Source organism: Sander lucioperca, chromosome 18 (genome assembly GCF_008315115.2).
Source record: "Sander lucioperca isolate FBNREF2018 chromosome 18, SLUC_FBN_1.2, whole genome shotgun sequence".
Classification (NCBI taxonomy): Eukaryota; Metazoa; Chordata; class Actinopteri; order Perciformes; family Percidae; genus Sander; species Sander lucioperca.
The window spans coordinates 1,737,144-1,760,462 of NC_050190.1; the positions used below are offsets into that span (position 1 = coordinate 1,737,144).

Consider the following 23,319-nt stretch of genomic DNA (forward strand, 5'->3'; position numbering starts at 1 on the left):
TGTAATTGACAAGGGCAATAAAATAATCAAACACACTATCAGAGATATCCCTTTAAATTTGTGTTTAAAAGAAAAGATTCAGCCAAATACAGATATCATGTCTATCTTACCTTGTTATTCCACTGTCTGTTCATCATCTAATTAAAACAAACACCTGACAAATATGATGAATTATTCTAGGCTTCTTTGATATGAGAGGACTTTAGAGGACTATGGTGAGTTCTGATCAAAGCTGAGCTGTCATTTCACCATGCATCAGATTATTAATGGGACTAGCATATTTTGAGATTACTATCCCACTATCTGTTGTCTGGGCCTGGTAACCAATATTTCATACACTACTATACTCACTATATACTACTGTCTTTATATCTTATTCCATTAGTTGGCACATTACACTGGACTAAAAACTCAGATCTTTAGAAAAGTTGACAAACTGAATAAAAAGGGTACTGCTAATATTGATATGTAAATATATAGGAAATATATCAGTGACCATAATTCATAGTACAACAATGACAATAGAACAGACTATCTGCAAGTTCAACTCTGCCTGATCTACTTATTTTGATTTAAAGCGTAACTCTCGCCAAAATGCAACCTAGGGTCTTTTTGTGAATGTACCCGAGTCAGACTTTCGTTTAAAAGCATATTTAGGATGGAAGCGCCACTTTTAAGATTTACCGTATTTTCGTTTTTCGGTCAAATGGCCTTTTGAATGGGAGTGCTAGGGGCACTACTATGATCGCATCAGAATCACTATTTTTAAAACACTAAGAAGGCTTGACACAACATGAGACTTTTCTCCAAGTATCACCAGGGGCTCTACACATGAACTCAAGCATTGAGAACATTGTTTGTGTACCCAGAGTTTACTAAAAAGAAAGGTTTTAACAACTCACTGTAGCTGTTGTTTTTCCGGTCGCCGTCTATCGAGCCAGTCAGAAATAGTCGAGGGAGGAGAGTAAAGATGGAAAGCTCCAAAAGCTTAGTTCCATAAAAATGGACGGATAATTTGTTGTTTTGTCGTTAGTGAAAAACAACATTGACCTTGTAGTTGAAAAAGGAGCCTCATATAAAAATGACATTTCCTCCTATGGAGTCCATTCATTCGTATTCGGAGATTGCCTATTTTGGACTGAGAAAATGGCGGATAGCGTAAACAACAACTGCTAATGTGAGTTACTCAAAACCTTTCTTTTTTAGTAAACTGTGTACACAAACAATGTTCTCAATGCTGGAGTTCAACTACATTATGTTACACACTCCTGTACAGTAGGTGGCGGTATGCACCTAAAAGTTGTTTGCAATCCGCCATTAAAGAAGAAGAAGAAGAAGAAGAAGAAGAAGAAGAAGAAGAAGAAGAAAGCAGAAAGCATCAACTTGGCACGCTAACACTGGCCCTAACAATGGCCTCAGGCTCGACAGAAACTTTAGTCCCAAATAGGAACAGTATGTCACTGTGTGGGAATATTAAGATGATGCGCAGCTTCAGGTATTGTGCAAAATCTGTCTTGCTAACGTTGCTACCTCAACACTACCAACCTGTCTCAGCACTTAAAAAAACAACACAAAGCCATCTCTACATAGATAAATAAAGTTATTTTAAAAAAGTATTGCACATTTTTTGTTAAGTTATTTATTTTTATGCTTGTTTAACTTTCTATGTTTAAGTTGAGGAATACACATTTCAAAATGTTAGTATTTTGTGCATTTTCGTTGATAATCAAGCAAGTAGACTCATTATACCATTATATCGTAATCGTAATATTATAAAACCCAATCACAATATAACTTTTTCTTCAAATCGTGCAGCCCTACTTATCACACTAAGGTATGTAAGCCCACAGCATTCATCTTTTCACGTGTAAAATATCAGAAATGAAAGCAAAACTAATCACACTTTTTTTTCTAAATTGTATTATTTCTATAGGTTGGTGTGGATGTGCATGATAAGATGGCATGTGTGTTGACTGTTGAACTGAAAGATGGACTGCGCACAGGAGAGACGGAGAGACATTTAAATGCTAAGGGGACTGACTGTCTTTCGTTAGACAAAATGTGATAATGCAAATTGTATGCACTGCGATTATATTTACCATTTACTTTACTTGCCAAAATAAAAATGCTGAAATTAGAATTACAATGTTTCATAATTATCTTTGGTCCTTCTAAGTGCAAACGTCATCTCACCAGTATGCTAGACCACCTTACCACATATGTGAAGTCACATGCAAAAAACGGTATCATATTAATTAAAAATAGTTCTTAATAATGGCAGACTTCCTTTTGCATTTAGGCTATGGCTCCAAGAGGCTTTTTAGTAAGTCTGGTAATGATCCATATGCCTACCAATTTTCATACATCTAGGTGAAACGAACTGCAGGGGCTACTTCTTTGAAATGTATAAGGGGCACCATCGAGCCATTTTTGTTTACACCCAAGCACGAGACCCATAAAATATAAAAATGTTCACTTGTTCAGATGTGTGTGCAAATTTTCACGCATTTTCGTCGGCGTTTAAGGCCAAATTTAAAGACAAAATTTAAGTTGCAAGCAGCAATAAACGGGCCCTTGCACCCCGCGCACGTCGGGGTGGATGGCCAGCTTCCAGTCAACGCGACCGTGTATTTTCATGACCATCGGAAGAGTTAGACTTCATTTTCTCCATGGAATGCATAGCGTTGGAAAATACATATTTCAAATTGTGCACAACTTCCTGTGTCCACTATGTGGCACTAGAGAACACAAACTATTTATAAGTAATGTTGCTGTACATAATTTTTAAACCACACAATGTAAATTTTAAGGTAAATCTAAAAAAATATATAGTGGCAGATTGGACAATGTATGGTCTAGTTACAAACCACTATCTGTTCTGTGGCGTTACTGCGCCGTTGGACAAAGCACAATTTAGCTTTGGCAAGGTCTTTGGATTGTACTGACCAATTTTGAAGTCGATCAGGTAAAAATTCTGTGGGAGGAGTATGTTAAAGTAGCCATAATCAAAATCATCTAAATTTGCACACTCATTTTAATATAGCTGACGTCCTGCTGGGTTAGGAGTATAGCTTTGCCACGACCTCGTCGTTTGATGATATGATATCTATATCAAGCTTTTTTGTGAGTCCGGTTATGATACATATGTCTACCAAATTTTATACATCCAGATAAATCTCATGGCAGGGGCTACTTTTTTTGAAATTGGCTTTTTAAGCCAATTTGCCACGCTCAAGCCCGAGACCCCCATCAGATGTAAAATCAACTGACGATGTCGGTGCTCGAGCCCTAATAATCCTATCACTTCTGACTGGGCCTCTGCTGACCGACATAGACATAAAAACCACTGAATGAGATGGTGTGTCCAAACCTTTTACTGGTACTGTATATGCACAGTATGTATGTGTCTGTGTTCAGTGAATCTGCCCACCTGTAGCAGTTTGTAGAAGTAAGCGTACTGGCGTGCAGTGTTTTTGTACTGGCTCAGGACATCCTGCACTGCCTGTGTGCCCAGCAGCACCTGCACCTCATCCTGCTGGTAGAAAAGCGGTGTGTCGTACTCCTGAGGAAGACTGCGGATGTATGGCTGCCAGAATGAAGAAGGGTTGGCCCGCTCACACAGCAGGTGGAAGGCTAGTGTCACATTGCCCATGGCCTGTAGAATCCTGTCCTGGCTGTACAGAGGACCTGAGACATAGAGGTTACAATCACTTACAGGATAAAAAAGGTGACAAGATGCTCCCCCTCCCGGGAAGATTTTTTCAATATCAGCAGTAAAATGTGGATTAACTGTCGATTTTAGCATAAGGGTATAGGGAAAAACTCACCCTAGAACAAATGTTATTACTTCTACAAAAGTAAGTAATCAGTTAAAAAAAAAAAAAAACAGTCAAGTCAGTGCAAAGCTTAGTTCCAAATTATCACAAATGTTGCCACCCATCTTGCATTTACTCACACAATTTAATAAAATGATCAAATAGCCTAAGTCCACTGTAATTTGAGATTATTCAAACTCTGTTAGGGGGAGTTTAAAACGTAATTTTCATGACCTTTAAATGAATGTAGTACTAGCAAAGTAGAGCAAAGCTGTATCGCATGTGTGCTATTTCGTGCGACATATAGGCCCGTTACTTTGTTCACTGGACCCAGACCGAGCAAAACTCTTGAGATATGCACGGATCACTTAGATGACCTATTTTGGATTCAAAACCGCAAATTTCCTGAAAATGAAAATGTTGTGTTACTGCAGTCATATAGGTTGAAATGTGCACACACTGAAAATAAGATATGTTCTACTAATCTCACAGAACATCAGTGGTAGAAGAGATTAGACGTGCAACAACCTCCTAGGTATTGATTTGGTGATTTCGTTTCTGCCTTTTTTCACTGGTGTAACACTGCCACAATTAGGCACATCCTCTCTCAAAACAATGCAGAAAAACTAGTCCATGTATTTGTAACTTCAAGCCTGGACTATTGTAATTCCTTACTATCAGGTTGCTCGAACAAGTGCCTTACGACTCTCCAGTTGATCCAGAATGCTGCAGCGCGTGTTCTGACAAGAACTAAGAAAAGAGATCATATTTCTCCAGTATTAACTTCTCTGCATTGGCTTTGAAGGATTGAATTTAAAATCCTTCTCCTGACCTACAAAGCTCTCAATGGTCAGGCACCATCATATCTTAAAAAGCTACTAAGTACCCTATTGCCAAACTAGAGCACTGCGCTCCCCAAATGCAGAGTTACTTGTGGTTCTCAGAGTCTCCAAAAGTAGAATGGGAGCCAGAGCCTTCAGCTATCAGACTCCTCTCCTGTGGAACCAGCTCCCAGTCTGGGTTCAGGAGGCAGACACCGTCTCCACATTTAAGAGTAAGCTTAAAACTCTCCTCTTTGATAAAGCTTATAGTTAGGGTGTGAGGAGTGGCAGAGTACACCTAGACTGGCAGAGGAAGGTGTGTAGCTACAGACACAGCACCCCCTCCTTAACTCTGCTTCTCTTCGTTGTCGGATTCATCTACCAACCTTTGTAGGCTGGCTCAGGTTTGCCTTGCACCAGCTCTTAGTTATGCTGCTATAGTTTTAGACTGCCGGGGGACTTCCTTTGACACACTGAGCTCCTCTCTCTTTCTATTTGTGTGCATTCATGTCCCAGTACTCCCAGTACTCATCCAAGTAAGAGCTACACCACAGAATTAAACATACCCGCCACCGAGTTTAAAGCCAGCCTCGGCTGGTGCAGGTGAATGATGTGCCGTGATGGGCTGTGTTTGCGGCGGAGGACAAGTCTCGCTCAGTGCTTGCCCTCAGAGTTGACCAAACAACAAACAATATTTGGTCTTCAAAAAGTCTTTTTCCAAAAATGAGTTTGGAAAAAGAAGGGGTTGTCTTATAATCAGGGTCGTCTTATGTTCGGGCCAATACGGTACTTATCTGAAGTCCTTACCTAGTACAGAGTTCTGGGCCGATTCCACAGTCATTAGCATCTTCCTGGGAATCCACAGGAATAGTTCCTCTGCCTACACACACACACACACACACACAAAAGATTTGCGTTGAGCGGAAATCGTTTTAGAATGTTGCATGAAAAAGTTGCAGCGGTCTGAACTGGCCAGTCTCAGCTCGACTCAAGCTAGCTGATGGCCGACTCAGTTTGTCACTAGAGGATGGCTTTAGAATTCAAGGCACGTCACCTGTTTTAACAGCCAACATAAAGTCGGAGGTAAGAACAGAAATCATAGAGTCGTTGTTATGAAGATGATACACCATCTCATCTAGTCGCGTTGGTGTGAACTGGTAGGTTTTAAAACGTTGCAGACGAGGGCGTTGCAAGTAGAAGTTTCAACTTGTCTCGCTGTGAATCTTTGGTCTGAACTGGGCTATACTCAACATAATGTCACTAACATGCTTAGCTTCTGTCAATATGTTACAACAGGTGGCAGGAGCTCCATTCTTGTGTACTGGGGAGACAAACTATTATTGCTTTAAGTAAACATTTTATGTTGATTCTGTATTGCACTGGGAGTCAATAGAGTGGTTTAAGTACCATACTAGAGAAACTTCAATAATAAAAATGACTACCATTGGTTTGAGCTTACCTTGATGTCTCTGGTGGCTCGCAGGCCATAGCCCTCTGTTCCAAAGTTGGCCACTGTGAAGCTATCACAGGAAGCTCCGTTTTCTTGAGCCCAGGACATCAAGTCTGGGAAGTAGTCCTCTCTGCTGCCCTCAAACACTATTGACATACCTGAACACACACACACACACACACACAAGAAAATCTTATTTTCACCATTAAACTGATGCCTGACTTTAAATGGCATAAAATCTAATATTGCTTATTGCTTAAAATGTATTTAGTACTGTGGAATTACATTTTTTTTAAATTATTCATCTGAAAAGGTAAAAATATTGTGTGTATGCACACGTACTCACCCTTCTGTTTTTTGCAGATCTTCTCCACTAAGCCTCTGATCTGGACGTACTCCTCCCACTCTTTACCAGCAGAGGGTGCTGCACTGCTGCATTCTGGGGAAATACATGCTGACCATAAACACCTCAACTTTATCACTTTAAATTAACCGTACAGAAACACACACCTTAACTATGACATGTTAACCTGAAAATAACATACAAAACATGTCTAAACCATGACACCATAAAGAGCAACAAATACTTATCAGGAATGTGTAATGGCCTTAAGAGCAAGATTGTTGTTATTGTTGCCATGGGGGTTTTGGCCTACTTCAAAATGTGGTTAAAGGTAAGATAACTGGTTATGACGTTTCATATGGTTGAATTACTTTTTTGCGACTGAACGCCGGATGGATGGAGATGGACCCACTTCTATCACAATGTACTTTTTGTCGTCTTGCTTAATGTCTTTTTTGTCACAATGTTATGTATTCATTCCCTTTTCTTTTCTCCTCCCTTCTCCAGCTGCATTGATAAGCCCAGCATATTTCCTTGGATTAGGATGGCACCAAGATCTTGGTTGCAGCTGTCACCGTGGTCCTGCTGCACTCCCTGCTACACCCTGCTACGCTCTGCGGTGCCCTGCAGTGTCCTGCTGCGTCCTGCTGAACCCTGCTTCGTCCAGCTATGCTCTGCTGTGCCACGCTACATCCTGTAACGCCTTGCTGTGCCCTGCTATGACATTAACTACTACGACTACCATTTGTAGTCACTGTTACATTATCTTTATTGTGACTAGTATTGCCACTGTTCATCATATCCCCAACCGGCACCGTCAGACACCGCCTACCAAGAGCCTGGGTCTGTCCAAGGTTTCTTCCTAAAAGGAAGTTTTTCCTCTCCACTGTCGCACTAAATGCTTGCTCTTGGGGGAATTACTACAATTGTTGGGGCTTTGTAAACTATAGAGTGTGGTCTAGACCTACTCTATCTGTAAAGTGTCTCAAGATAACTCTTATGATTTGATACTATAAATAAAATGTAATTGAATTGAAATTGAATTGAATAAGAATATTGTTAAAGCTAGAACATTATGCTTCTCTTTCATCCATGATTTAATCATGTCTATATCTCTAGTAATCAAATGGAATAAAGGTTAAATACAAAATGGCTCTGGGCAATAATAACTTCACTTCTTGGACTGTTAACAAAATAAGCTGAAAGGGTATAAAATCCTGATGCAGCTAAGGTCTCCCGGTTGTGATGTTGCAATGATTCAAGAGACACATTTGAATGAGGCTGACTCTCTTAAAACTGAAATGAAGATGGGTGGGAAACGTTTATGGCGTCAGGTTCATGTCATATCTCGAGAGGGCTATAAAACATACTCAAGAGCAAATTATATAATTTCACACGCACAGATATTACTCTTTGTGCACCAATAAAACAATCAAGAGTTGTACTGGCAGCTGTGAGTGTGACACAAAACATAGGCAGAGGGAAAGAATGGCACCTGTGTGTATAAAACTAAGCAGCGTACGCACAGAGCAGCCACAAACTCTGCTATCGAAGTTGATTGCTGCTTGCCCGAATGAACGACGAGGGACCTGACATGGAGGCATGCGAAAGAGAGCCAATATTTGAAGAGGTTTGCGCTTCAAGGACTCAACAGCATGTGATAAAGAGGCTGGCAGTCAGCTCTGGCCAGCAGTGGAGACAGCAACGCAAGAGGGAAAGAAGGCATACTTCAGCAAGAGCTTTTGTTGATGGTAAAGAACTAAAGGTGTTAAATTGCAGTCCCTCCAGAAAAATGTGATTATGCGATCGCATAATTCAATGCATAATCAGCCAAAGTCCGCATATTTATGCGGGGTCGCATTTTTTCAAATACGCCACACTTTCGCCGCTTAAATTGCATTTCCGTTGCAAAAAAGTCACGTATATCTTAGCAGAAAGTTGAAAAATGTTGCGTTTAATTCACACAAGAGCAGCCATTTTCCCCTGTTGCCATGGGAACGTTATGATGTGGCGTTATGTGGCGTTATGAAGTGGCGTTATGAAGTGGCGTTATGAAGTGACGTAATTACGCGACGTGAACATCATCGAAAAGCTGCAAACCCCGCGATGAAGCCATGATGAAACTGCAGTTTTTGCAAGTTCCCGCAATTTCATCGCATAAAATTGCATAAATATCCCGCATATTCCATCGCATTTTTTAAGAAACGTGCCGCATAATCAAGGATTTTTGCCCGCAACAATCACAAAAAAACATTTTTCTGGAAGGACTGAAATTAGTTACACTTTACTTGAAGGTATCTACATAAGAGTGACATGAATATGTCACAAACATTATAAACAAGTCATAAACATTTATGACATAACGCTTCTTTTAGTAAGTGTCATTCGGTTTTTGTCATGAAGTTATGATTAGGGTTAGAGTTAGAGTTAGGGTGTAGGTTAGTAGGTGACACAACTGTGTCATGACACTGTCATGTCACTCTTATGTAGATACTTACCTTAGTACTAAGTAAGTGTTACCGTTAAATTAAACCGTGAGGACTTCGCTAATAACAATGAACTTTATATATACAACAAATTGACAGAGCCACTAAATGTTTGTGTTAATAAAATTGCGAACGACACCGACTATATTTTAGTTTTAGATGATCTGATGGACCTTTATTCTAGTTTTTATTTTTTTACTAAGCATGTTCAAAAAGGGTAGATGCTTTTCCTTCCAAAGGTTGTAGTTCTTTGGAAAGTTATTATCTCCTTGAGCATCAGTGGCTGAACTTGACTATGCTTGATTTACACTCTTGTTGGAAAAGTCCTAAGTGAGGTGATTTATTATTACTCGTGAATTATTTTCCGGTATTGGTTGTAGTTGTGGTTTGCAACTTATTGGCGTGAGCCTACTTCATGAAACATATCTCCTGTCATTTTGTGTTGATGAAGAAATATCTTTGTTTTTTTCAATACTAGTAAACTTCACTGACTTAGTTAAGTGGCAATATGGACCGGTTACATAATTTCTTTATGTAAGAAACCCATAGATATGGACTAATTTACTGTTCATAATACTGTTTTGTCTTTTTATGTCTGTTTCAGTACTTTCAATCAATGCCAGGGGTATTAGGTATTTGCTAAAAATAAAGGCTTTATTTTTCTACTGCCAAGGAAAAGGTGCTGATTTTTGTTTTATTCAGGAAAGCCATGCTTGTTAAGAAGTTACTTTATTCTGGAAAAATCAATGGAGAAGTGATGTTTTATCCTCTTTTGGTACTGATCAATCAGCAGGGGTCGCAATTTTCAAAGGAAAGTTTGGAGGTCTAATATTGATATAGCAGGATACAGAAAATGTTGGCTGTTAACTGTTGAGATCAACCACACACAATTTATTCTTAAAACTAAATAATCAAATTACCTTATTTGTCAAGACATTGAAACTAATAATAAATCGGAAAGTTGACGAGGAATTCATGGAGATATGTGATGATGAATTGAGATTTCATGAAATAACTGATTGTATAAGAAATCTTAAAGATAAGTCATCACGTAATGATGGTTTTAACAGGCGAGTTCTTTACAACATTCAATACAGAGCTATCTCTTTTCCTGCCTGAAATGTTTCAAGAATCAATTAACGCTGGTGAACTCCAAGCATCTTTAAAACAAGATGTAATTATACTTATCCCCAAAATCCAATAAAGATACATTATATTTAGATAATTGGAGACCAATTAGTTTATTAAATAATGATACAAAAGTGTACACAAAATAATTGAAGTACAATCTGGATTCATGCAGAGGAGACATATCAGTAATAATATAAGATTAGTATTAGATTTATTATAGTTACCTTATCCCTGATGATAGTTTTATGTTTTATTTATTTCTACAAGGCTTTCAAAAAAGGTCAAACGTGCCTTTATGTTTGAAGTTATTCGTTTTTTAGCAATTTTTTTCTTAAAGCAATGTAGACCCTATATATGGGATGTAACAGCTCAGTGAAGTTATCTCATGGAACCTCTCAAGATTTACCGTGGTCGAGGTATTAGACAAGCATGCCCAATCTCACCCTTTTTTGTTGTTGTTTGTAACACAAGTAATGGCAACACACATTAAGAAGAACAAATTCTTGGAAATTTGAGTCCTGGGGAAATAATTAAAATAAGGTAAACTCGCTGATGTCACTCCATTATTTTGAAAATTAATATTAGTAAATCTATCTTATTTTCATACAATACATAGAAATTCCTGTAAAGGATTTTGTACATTGGAGTAATTATATGCAAAGATTTTTTTCTTTGATAACATTTTTATTCATTTATAACAAACATACATACATACTGCACATACATACATACATACATACATACATACATACAAGACGAGATACACTTACAACCCCCCACACCCAACCCACAGGACTTGCATGCAGATAGTACATTAAAGTAATGTTTTTACTGTGCACTTTCTGCTGCATTGACTAAAACAATCAAGGTATTTTGTTTTACACAGTGTGATCTTGCAAACGATGCAGGGAATGTCCAAAAAAGATAACGTTATCTCTTTCAGAGTTGACATTTCCGACCACAGACCTGTTTTATACAGTCTATGCCATAGACATATATATAGTTTCCGACTGGGAACCCAGAAATATTCCGACATTCCATGTCAAATTGAACACAACATAGTCCATGCCCCTCGCCTGGCATCATGGCGGTACCGAAAGTCGGAAGAAAACGGCAGTCCTATTTGATTATGACTGTGTCAGATAAAAGCAAGTGCCTTGGAGTGGAAGGTGGGAAAATATGTGGACAATTTCTTAAAGGGAAAAATCTGAAAGTACATTTGAGAAGCGCGCACAAGGAGGCTAACCTAGCTTACCTTAACAAGGTAAAGGAGAACATGAAGCCCCCTTTCCGCGAAACAGAAGCTAACCCCGGTACTATGGAGGAAATATTTATTCATAATTCAAATTGAAAGTCCAAAGAGAAAACGAAGCGAGATCAAATTAAAAAGTATTTTCCATTTGGCTTTTCCATTTGGATTTAATATTTGGCTTTTGAATTTAAATTTAACATTGGCTTTTCCATTTGGATTTAATATTTGGCTTTTGAATTTCAATTTAACATTGGCTTTTAATTTGGATTTAATATTTGGCTTTTCGATTTCAATTTAACATTTGATTTTCATTTGGATTTAATATTTGGCTTTTGAATTTACATTTAACATTGGCTTTTCATTTGGACTTGACACATGTCAATGTAAATGAGGAGGCGTGGCCCAAAGGCTGGTGGGAGGGTCTGAAACGAAAGGGGTGCAGAGGCACCTTATGGACAGCACGGGGAGCTGACTGCTGGGGAGCACACTGTTGAGGAGCATCTGTCTGCAGCTTGGCCACCAGGCTGGCTTATCCTCTTATTTCACATGATAGAAACTGATGATGTAGGCTAAACACAAACGACATTTCATGCAACAACAGTGAAGTTTTCATGTAGATACTATAATTGGGCCCGTGTTAGTGAGGACTAGATCAGGACTGTATTTAAAGCTGATTCTGGTTTCCAACTTCGCCCCAGGTGTGTCTGTTTAAAACACGGACGGAGACAACTTCTCTCTTTTGATGTTTTATTTAATTAAGCAACAGTACAAACATGGGTGTGGGTAGCTCTACTACGTGTGTTTGTGTGTTGTCAGATCTCGAGGACACACACACGCACAATCTCAACTGGGTAGTCATCGTCCGAACTGCGACCTCTCCTTTTTTATTTCTCTCACTTTTTTCTCCGGGTGGTGCGCGCGGTGTGAGGTGCGTGTCCGCGCTATTCTCCGACACGTACTCACAACAATCACTCCTGATTGACGGCCTTTTGTACAGTCTGTGTACTTTTTCGTTCATTTGATTTCCGATTTTGAAACGATATCCAAATTTGAAAAATGGGTCATTTTAAACCTTGTTAATATTGATGTGTTCAAACGTAAAACAAGCCATATTTCAGGAAATAAACTTGTCCATGATTCTATTGAGAGACTTCCAGCTGACAGCAGTGTCTGTGAGCATCACTGGCCGGCCAGCAGGGAGGCGATCCCGGCCGCCACCAGCTGGCTGTCCCGTCAGACTGGAGCTTCTGACAACATCGGAGAAAATGTGCAGTTGGCCATCAATGTTTGTAAAACTGCCCATATTCAAACTCTACACAGTTAATTGCTGCATAAAAAAGTCTCAATAGTGAATTTAGTGGTGAAATAGCAGACAAAAATTGTAAGAAGTTTCCAGTTGTTTGCTGCTGCTATGGCAAACTCCCGATCTAGATTATAGAATCGATTGCTTTTTTATAATTTCCATCTGCTATTTCACACACGTTTTATGTTTGAACACATTGTCATCAATATTAACAAGGTTTAAAATGACCCATTTTTCAAATTTGGATATCGTTTCAAAATCGGAAATCAAATGAACGAAAAAGTACACAGGCTGTACAAAAGGCCGTCAATCAGGAGTGATTGTTTTGAGTACGTGTCGGAGAATAGCGCGGACACGCACCTCACACTGCGCGCACCACCCGGACAAAAAAAGTGAGAGAAAGAAAAAGGAGAGGTCGCAGTTCGGACGATGACTACCCGGTTGAGATTGTGTGTGTGTGTGTGTGTGTGTGTGTGTGTGTGTGTGTGTCCTCGAGATCTGACAACACACAAACACACGCAGCAGAGCTACCCACACCCATGTTTGTACTGTTGCTTAATTAAATAAAACATCAAAAGAGAGAAGTTGTCTCCGTCCATGTTTTGAACAGACACACCTGGGGCGAAGTTGGAAACCAGAATCAGCTTTAAATACAGTCCTAATCTAGTCCTCACTAACACGGGCCCAATTATAGTATCTACATGAAAACTTCACTGTTGTTGCATGAAATGTCGTTTGTGTTTAGCCTACATCATCAGTTTCTATCATGTGAAATAAGAGGTGGCCAAGCTGCAGACAGATGCTCCTCAACAGTGTGCTCCCCAGCAGTCAGCTCCCCGTGCTGTCCATAAGGTGCCTCTGCACCCCTTTCGTTTCAGACCCTCCCACCAGCCTTTGGGCCACGCCTCCTCATTTACATTGACATGTGTCAAGTCCAAATGAAAAGCCAATGTTAAATGTAAATTCAAAAGCCAAATATTAAATCCAAATGAAAATCCAATGTTAAATTGAAATCAAAAAGCCAAATATTAAATCCAAATTAAAAGCCAATGTTAAATTGAAATTCAAAAGCCAAATATTAAATCCAAATTAAAAGCCAATGTTAAATTTAAATTCAAAAGCCAAATATTAAATCCAAATGGAAAAGCCAATGTTAAATTTAAATTCAAAAGCCAAATATTAAATCCAAATGGAAAAGCCAAATGGAAAATTAAAAAAATAATAATATTTTTAATTTGATCAATGGAAAATTAAAAAAAATAATAATATTTTTAATTTGATCTCACTTCGTTTTCTCTTTGGACATTCAATTTCTCTTTGGACTTTCAATTTGAATTATGAATAAATATTTCCTCCATACGGTACAGGGCATGGATGTATGGATACAGGGCCAGGCAGCATGACAGAGACAACAGCAGGACAGAGAACACTACAGGAAGGCTTTCACCGGCGACCCGATAGCTGCTGGTTAGTAAATACCCAGGAACACCAAAAGCGGGAGGAAGCGTTAATATCTGGATTGATACTGGGATGTCTACACAACTGTGTGAGTCGATTGACTTCAAAAAGTTCGCCACTTTACTCGAACCAAAATTCAAAACACTTGTTCATGTATGTCTTCTTTAGTCTATTGGCTATTTTTTCCTGGCACACGTCACTTACACATTCTGCACTTAACCTTAAAATCCACCTCTTTGGCCTGATTTTCGTCTATTTCTCGTTCCCAAATGGAAAAGCTTATAACAGAAGAACTGCAAGGCCAAAATGCATGTATGAGGCTTCATTTGAAACCTACATTCTTCTAGTTTATGGATATGTGCTTGTGATTAAAACACAACATACACTACAGCAGTTCAAACATGGTTCAAAATAGTTAATGTAGTAATTTTTGAAAGAAAAAAAAACTAAAACATACTTTGTGCCACACTATGCAGAACACAACACATGCCTTCTACACCTTGTCAACAAGACCTATATAAAGTTTCAGAACTCTAGTCCTAACCTAATGGGAGCTAGGGAGTTTTCAGTATTTGGTATAACATGTGTCAAAACCTCCCCAAAACTTCTCCAAGTGACCAAATGTTGCTAAATGCTTTTACTCACTTCTATGCTGTTAGAAAAAACATACTAAAGACGTGTCGATAGCCAATGACAGCTTTCCTAAGATGGCTGCTCAGAGAGATGACGCAGCATATTGAGCGCTCCATAGTGGGAGCGCTTGCTGGACATCGGGGGCTGTCCCGGGGTGAAAACTAAACAGAAAAAGTTGGGGATGCTTTCGCATTGTAGGCAGCAAGATAAGGAAAACAAGCATACCCAACAACACCGTGCAGGATGAAGAGAAAATATTATTTTTGCCGACTGCATTTGACAAAGGAGGTTAGCAAACAGTTAGCTACGGACTTTTTGTTTTGTTTTTACACAGCATTTTGTAACTACTGCATTATTTTTATGAGAAACCCTTTTGGTCTTTTGATTGTTGGACCCTGTTGGACTAAATGAATATAAACAATTAGGGAATGGGCGCATATTCAGACTTTACAACTGCTTCAAAGGTAAGAAGTCGTCACTTTTAATCCTTCTTTTTTTGTTTATGAGGTCTGTACATCTAAATGAATCATGTTTGTTGCTATGATTTCCATTAAATTAACTTAAGAATTGGATAGCTGAGAATCTAACCGATCTAATGATGTGTAATATGTCCATATTGACAAAAGTGTCACAACTTATCAACCCACAACACAACACGCTCTCACCTCCTTCACATACCCAGAACCAGACTCAGGACAATGGGAGATAGGGCCTTCTGTGCTGCTGCCCCACGTCTGTGGAATGCCCTCCCTGACACCTTGAGGGCACCTCAATCCACTGACTGAAAGGCCTTAAGACATTTCATTTTAGCAAAGTGTTTGGTCCCCTTTAGAATTTTAGAATTTGTTCTTTTTTGTTTCTTTTCTTTGTTGTATTTTAAACTGCTTATTTTTTGTGTTTCTAACCTGTAGCACTTTGAGATCTTTGATGAAAAGTGCATTATAAATTAAATGTATTATTATTATTATTATTATTATTATTATTATTATTCGTGAAATAATTTTTAATGTTGAAATATTAATAAATATTAAAAATGGCCTGCCGGCGGGCCAGTGGGTGTTAACAGGTTAACTGCGGCATCTTGTGTAGACTGTTTACATATCTGTGCTCATCACATGTTATGTACTAGTGTTATTGTTGAATGCATTGTGGATACATATTTCTAAAATTGTATTATGTTTTTGTTGAGTTATTATTACACAATACTTTTTCTGACCTTTTTGAATCTTGCCCCTGACAAATAACCCATATTACAAAAAAAGACTAAAACTAACATAAAAACTAAACTTAAACTAAGCATTTCCAAAAAATAAAAAATAAACTAAACTAGCAAAGCCGCTTTAAAAACTAATAAAAACTAATAAAAACTAAACTGAATTTGAAAAAAAAAAAGTCAAAACAAAATATAAATAAAAACTAATGAAAAATGCAAAACTATAATAACCTTGCTGCCAACGTAATGCGAAAATTTTCTCACTGCCATTAGGCTGGACAGCCACACTCGCTGTTACTTTGATAAAGAGTCATCATTCAAAAGCAAAACCAATGGTAAAATTGTTGACGTGCATTCCAAGATTACTGACAGACATGAGGAAACACATTTCCAAAATTCAAACACATGTGGACATTCCCAGATCATATGAAGGAAGTATCCTGGATTCCCTGGGAGCAAAACGCGCAGTTAGGGATTGTCTGGCTTTTATCGGAAATAATTTACAGGGTGTACAATAAGTTCTCCAGGCAAAATGATAATGTATCATTTGATGATTAGGGCTTCTTGAGGAAATTAAAATGTTGAAACCGACTCTAGGCCAATTTATATCAGAATGGAGTAAAGATACGTCTTTTATCCATATATTGTCAATTGGCATAGGTTTATATGTTGCCTTTATCAACAGGGAATATAATTTAGAAACCAGACCTTGCATACCAATACAAGAATACATACAATGTAATGAATGCAGAGGTATTTTTTTTCTCCCAGGGAATACTCAAGGTACCTGAAGCAGAACGCAACCAAAGAATTTCTAATAAGGGAAGAAGTTCCACTCTCTCGATACTTCTGAACTGGTTGCAGTTCCACCAGAGTTCCACTTGGGGCACTCACAGGCGAGTGCAGAATGAATGAGACTCTATGGAGCTATACCCCTCAAAATCCACTTCTCTCAGGATATAATTTTTTGTCTAGTAATTTGAATGTTGCATTCGAAATGGGAGGCAAAGAAAATACACACTGCTGAGTTTTTTAAAGTGTTTTCTTTGTTCTAAAAAGCCTTTTAAACTGTCAATGACGTCATACACATATACGGCCAGAGATACTGCTTTACGGCAAGCTCTGAGTCACTTCCTTTTTTTCTCTCGAGGCATCGACAACACATTTAACAGGTTAGACTCTCCCTGTCAATACACGACAATACAGCTGACAGGTTAGGCTCTCCCTGTCAATACACGTGCTAGAAAGAGGTTTGCTAATGTTTTAAAGACCACGCCAAAATATTCACTCTGACATTCTGGTTCCGCTTCGGATGCCGTCAAGTGGGATCCTTCACTGACCAATCAGCATTCATTAGCAGAATGCTAGCGTGAATGCTAGCGTGTTATGGGCAACAACGACTCAACCTGTAAGAAATCAAAAAGACATAAGTACTCGTTCATTCAACTTTCGACTTATAATCCATGTTGAACTTGCAAAAACTACAATCAAATCGGAGATTTCTCAACGACAATCAGGCGAAAGTGACTAATTTAGCTGTCTAGCTCCATAGAGTCATTTTGCACTCGCCTGTGATCACCCCCAGTGGAACTCTGGTGGAAATGCAACCAAATTCGGCACAATGAGGCTGAATAGGGAGTGAAATGGCTTTCCGTAGACGGGCTTTGACGCAACTGCAAGAAGAAGAAAGACGAAGTTGGTAAATTAAACTGCTGCTGAATGTACTGAAATGTACATAGACTGAAATCGTTTGTAATATCGGAAATAATATGGATCCCTCTGTCAGACCAGTTAGGAAATGAGACAAGCCGCTCTCCTAGTAGTAAGTCCCAAGTTATGAAATAAAGGAAAATGCCGATGAATTTAAATGTGGGTCTTGGAGTGCGTACTCACCAGGTGGCAGAAAGAAATTAAAAGGATGGTAATTGACCCAAACTTAAGATTACAGTGCTTGAGAGAAATGTTACAGTGTACTACATCTTGCAGTCTGTGTGGGAACACAAACTTCTGTAAAATATCAGAATTCAACTCAGAGCGCAAAGGGCGAAGGGTAAATGGCCAGAAGTAAAATTTAAAATTAGGGAGATTTTGGCCAGTGACCACCTGCGCATTTTCCCCTTTGTAAAGTGGAACATTTAATCAAGGAAGTTTGGCTTTCCAAATAAATCTAGATAGCAGTGAATTCAACCTATCCTAATATCCCACTGGTGGTGGGAGAGGTATCATAGAGCTGAAAAAGTTTATCCGAGGAACAACATTCATTTTAATTATCGAAAAGTGTGATTTTTGAGTTTGGAATTTTAGTCTACCTCTCCAGAGCTGATTCAACAGCTCTTTAAATCTAATTAAAAGATTGTCACGTGACCTAAAGGCGGAATAGTCGGGCAAATGGTGAACTCCGTATAGTGTTCTGCTGTATTTATCCTTTTGATGATACTGACCAGAGGCATTTGTGCTCAGCAAGGACGAGAAACATTCTGGATGCCGAAAATGTCGAAAACTAATAAGTTAGCGGCCGGTGGAGATATTAAGCAACATATGCTCCGTAGTGGAGACGCAGCTGAAAAGGGCCAAGATGGCTGCTGCTGTAACCATAGCAGAAAAGCAACAGGCTAATAACATGTTGCCTGTAAAATATTTCCAGCACTACAGAAAATCTCAGCTGAGCTAGAAGGTCTGAAGGAAATTCGCCGCTCCATCGTTTCAATGGAGTCAAAGCTCTCCGGCCTGGTCATCAAAGTGGAGGAGGTTGAGAGTTGCATCGACAGTTTAGAGGCGACCGAGAGGAAAAAAGATGGGTTAATTCTGCCGCTAGCAAGAGAGAGGACGACATCCTCTGGGAAAAAAATTAAGGTTTTGAAAATCAATCCCGACACAATAATGTCCGTTTGGTGGGCATCCCCGCGGGTAAGGAATGAGGAGATGCAGTGAAGTTTTTGGGTAAATTGATTCGGGAGTTGCTGGAGATTGAGGGGTGAGATTCAGAATCCTGTATCCTGCCAAACTTAAAACAGATGCCAAGAACTTCTGGTTATGGCGGCACTTGAAACAATAGTTGTAATACAAGTTAATATGCTGAGAAAAGTAACCAAGGACAAATATAAAACAACTGGAGGACTTGCTTATGAAGAAAATGAGCCGGAGGGACCGACTTATAATGAAGAAAGAGGTGCACACTTTGCAGAGTCAGGTACCGACAGCACTAAAATCACGGACAACCCCTCCACAATGGACATAAATGAAGGCTATAGAGTCATTTAAAAATGATTTTCAGCAATTAAAAATGGTCAAACCGACAGAGAATGCAGCGCATTGCTGAGGCTGCATATCCACGGCAGAGGACAAGATTGACATGCTGCAAAAAGTTGTGGAGAAACTTGAAAGGACGGCAAAACTCCTAGATGTTAAAGCAAAGGACTTGGAGGGCAGAAGCCGACACAATAACTACGGCATTCTGGGTGTGCCTGAGAGTTAGGAGAGCTCAGACCCCTGCTCTTCCATGAAGAAGTGGATGGCGGACATCCTGGGAATATCACCCCCGGTTCTGGAGAGGGCCCACCAAATCACAACAAGCCAAAAGCCCGACAATGCTCCGAGAACATTTATTGTGAAGTGCCTAAACTACAAAGACAGAGAAAACATGCTTAGAGCTGAGAGTGCGAAGAAAGAGGTGATGTACAAAAACAGCAGAATATGATTTCTCACGGATTTATCAGCAGATGTTTAGGCAATTTGACGGCATGAGAAGGAAGCTATGTGACAGGGGACTCATGAAACATCGGATCATCCTCCCACGCCAGACTGCTTTTGATCAACAAAATGTTAAAAAGCCACAAAAAGACTTAGAATGCCTTCACACATTAAAGGACTCAAGGCTGTTATGTGTCATTTTTTAGGTTACTTAATGTATTTTATGTTTGCAAAATACTGCATAATGAAAGATTTAAGTCATTAGTTAAAGTTTAAAACAGTTACAAAAGATGTATATTGTCTGTATGACAAGTTGTAACATTAAAGTATTTCTGGAAAAGATGTGAATTAATTTTAATTTAGTGAGCAACGTGAACAGGAGTTTTAAGAAAATGCAGAAGAGAGTTGCTGAGGATGTTTTATGAGTCTGTGGTGGCTAGTGCTCTCCTGCATGCTGTTGCATGCTGGGGCAGCAGGCTGAGAGTGGCAGACTCAACAAACTAATTCACAAGGCCAGTGATGCTGTTGGTGTGGAGCTGGACTCCTTAAAGGCAGTGGCAGAGAGGAGGATGCTGTCCAAAATACACTCCATCCTGGAAACTATAACCTCACTCTGGCCTTTTAACATAAATTAAAACAAGCATTACTGTAGAATAACTATGAATTATTAGAGTGCAAATCCGACTAAATTGATTTAACTCATATTTGTAGATGCAGAATAGTATTTGCGTTTGTTGTTTGGACGAATCATTACAACGTATATTTCTGTTTTTCCCCTTTTTTTTCTGGGCCAGTAAAAATATACAAGGGGCCAGTAAAACCCTGATCTACTGGCCCGGGAGGCCAGTGGGGAATAAATGTTATGTTGGACCCTGGCACTCATCCAGGCTAGTTGGTCTCATCCTCACAATTGGTATTGATAAGCAGTATCGGTATCGATAAAATCTGATACCCATCGCTAGACATTACTGACTGTGAAACTGTGTTAAGGGTGCAAAACACCTAAGGTTGCTTTTTTTTTTTTAACTTTTAGCACAGGCAGGTGATGAACTTTAAGTCATTCTGATCATCAACAAAATCCTAGCCCGGAAATAGTCCGGTACTCACCGGTACCGAGTACTGGCACTTCTGATTTTTGCCCACATAAGTACCCTTACTTCTTATTGCGTACCACCACCTCCTGTTAGTGAGTAGGTATGCATAGCTGCATCTCTGTGTGAACACATAGCTTGTTTAAAACCAAGAAAACACTGCTGAAATTGTCCTATTCTATATGACAATGTAGATAACTGTATTAAATAAACATATTATTCTAACAGTGGTCACTGGATAGGGTTGGGCATCGAGAACCGATTCCTACTTGGAATCGTTTCTTTATTGGAATTGTTTGGAATCGTTTGGAGGATTTGGTTTCATTCAAATTTAACATGCAAAAGTTTTTGTTTCCGTAGCGGTCAGGCGCTCGTTGTGTTGCAGCTGTGGAGCACAGTAAGCGGCGCTCTATTTTACGCTGAGAAAGCGGTAAAACTGCAACCCACCGTTGAATCAAAATAAAACTTTCCTCTTATTTGTGAAATAAGCATGTGACCCGTTTCAACTCCATCCCTCAAAGAATCGGAATCGAGAATCGATAAGAACCGGAATCAAAAGGAAGAATCGCAATTGGAATCAGAATCGTTAAAATCCAAACGATGCCCAACCCTATCGCTGGAGTTAGGGCTGTGCAATTAATCCAATATTTTAATCGCGATTACAATTTTGCCTCCTACCTAGGGCTGGACGATTTTGGCTAAAATCATAATCACGATTAATCGAAAAAGTTACCTCGATTACGATTATTGAACGATTATTTTAATTTTTTTTTCTTTTCTTATACTGTAAATATGTTCACGGTTATTTTTTCTAATGAAAGAGTGCATAATCCTATCTTTGTGATTCTAAAATAAGGAAACACACAGATAGCAATTACTGCTTATTTATTAAATATTTCAAACAACTGAACTGAAATCTACAACAGTAGATTTTACAATGAAATAAAAACGTCTTATAAAAAAGTAATTTAAGTTTTAATGTAAAAAAAAAAGTTTCCTAAAAATGTAGAAAATAAATAATAAATGTCCATCATAAGATTACCGGGAACCTGCGGTTAACTGTCTTTTCGGAGTTAAACTCCACAAACGTGTCCTGTGGCTCGCCGTCCGTCTCACACACACACACACACACACACACACACACACTTCCACAGCGCAGCAGGCAGAGGCGGGGTCTGTTCCGAGTATAACAAAGCCCCGTCTGTGTTGAGCAAAACATTACGTGAATTACTACGAGAATGGACGTGCATTTAATATAGGAAAAGTGCACAAGTATTAGCATCATTTCTTGTTGTTGTATGTGGCGCTAAGGTCTAGTGACGATGCTATAAAGACCGTTGCCGTGCTTGCGTCACTCCCTTACCCCTCCTACCAGTCCCTATGACCACTTGGCCAGTGGGAATGCAAACGGGAACATTTTTTTTGGGGGAGAGTAGTTCTTAGAACTGCTTAGAAGTGTACTTTTCCTCTAAAAAGTACGAGTACTATCCGATCGGAAAGCACCTATGGTCGCAGACTGGACGGGGCGGAGTCACGTGACTACACACACAGCGGCCGTAATATGTTTTAAGGGGAAAGTACATTAACACTAGAGGTCGACCGATTCATCGGTTTTGCCGATTAATCGGCACCGATAGTTGATTGGTGGAACTATCGTTATTGGCAAAAATCCATACCGATGGTTGCGGCAGTTGCTGGAGTGGCTGAGAAGCGCGCGCTGTCATTCATTACACAGTACGCGAGAGCTGAGAAGGGTCTGCTGGCATCATACATTACAGAGGCGAAATAAAAACTATCACTGATGCCTCGTGTTGTTTATTTTCGACACGTGTTACTGTGCGCTGCACGGAGAGCACATGGTGTGCGGAGAAGGCTGACATCAAATGCGCGTTTAAAGCATCGACCGCAAAAAGGTATGTATACAGTACATATTAATTTGTTGAATAGATGCTTAGTAGAGAAAGAACAGCACAACAGTATGTTTGCTTTCGAGGCTGAGATGACGCTAAACATTAGTAGTAGGCTAACTTACCTCAAGCGGTTAAAACACTGACAAAAATAAACGCTAACAAGTCCGACCCAAATGTCAGAATCAGAACCCTAAAGGATCGTCCACGATCCCAAACGGCACCTCTGATTCATATTTAGATAATTTAATAACAGTTAAATGTAGAGACTTACTGATTGCTGCAGCTAAAAGCTAACAAGTTAGCCGTCATGGGGGTGTCTTTGGTGTCTTTCTAGCCTTTACAGGTGATTTTCTATCCAGCCTGGAACTTGTGCCTTTTTTCGGGGTTGTTGAGCATTAAATCTAAACTGTTACATCCAAGATTTATCCACTTGATGTCCATAATTCATCAGGGTTAGGGTTAGGGTTAGGGTTAGGGTTAGTAATTTCTGCCGCTAACTCCGTGCTACCCATAGACAGTAGGTGCTACCGACAAGGGGATCTCCCATGATGCCTTTGTTTATGTTTTCAACCAATGGGAAGGCAGGTCCGTCACACATTACGCCTTATATGGGCATCCAAGCGAGAACAAAGAGTATAAAGTGGGAAAGATAGATCCCTCCAGGTCAGAGATCGTCTGTTACCGTTCTAAACCGTTCTACAGAGAAGAATGGCGTCACTGTTT

The 23,319-nt window shown here is 39.3% G+C and overlaps 1 protein-coding gene across 3 annotated transcripts in view; it reads right to left on the bottom strand.

Annotated features, from left to right (window-relative positions):
- The window catches only part of setd3 (SET domain containing 3, actin histidine methyltransferase), a 55,737-nt gene that overhangs the window by 28,673 nt on the left and 3,745 nt on the right, over window positions 1-23,319 (bottom strand). For all 3 annotated transcript variants that reach the window (XM_031280367.2, XM_035994797.1, XM_035994799.1), the window contains exons 3-6: window positions 6,433-6,525; window positions 6,096-6,244; window positions 5,444-5,516; window positions 3,431-3,687 (exon numbers count right to left, since the gene is read on the bottom strand). In XM_031280367.2, coding sequence (XP_031136227.1) covers window positions 3,431-3,687; window positions 5,444-5,516; window positions 6,096-6,244; window positions 6,433-6,525 — 572 coding nt within the window. The remainder of the gene's footprint in view (window positions 1-3,430; window positions 3,688-5,443; window positions 5,517-6,095; window positions 6,245-6,432; window positions 6,526-23,319) is intronic.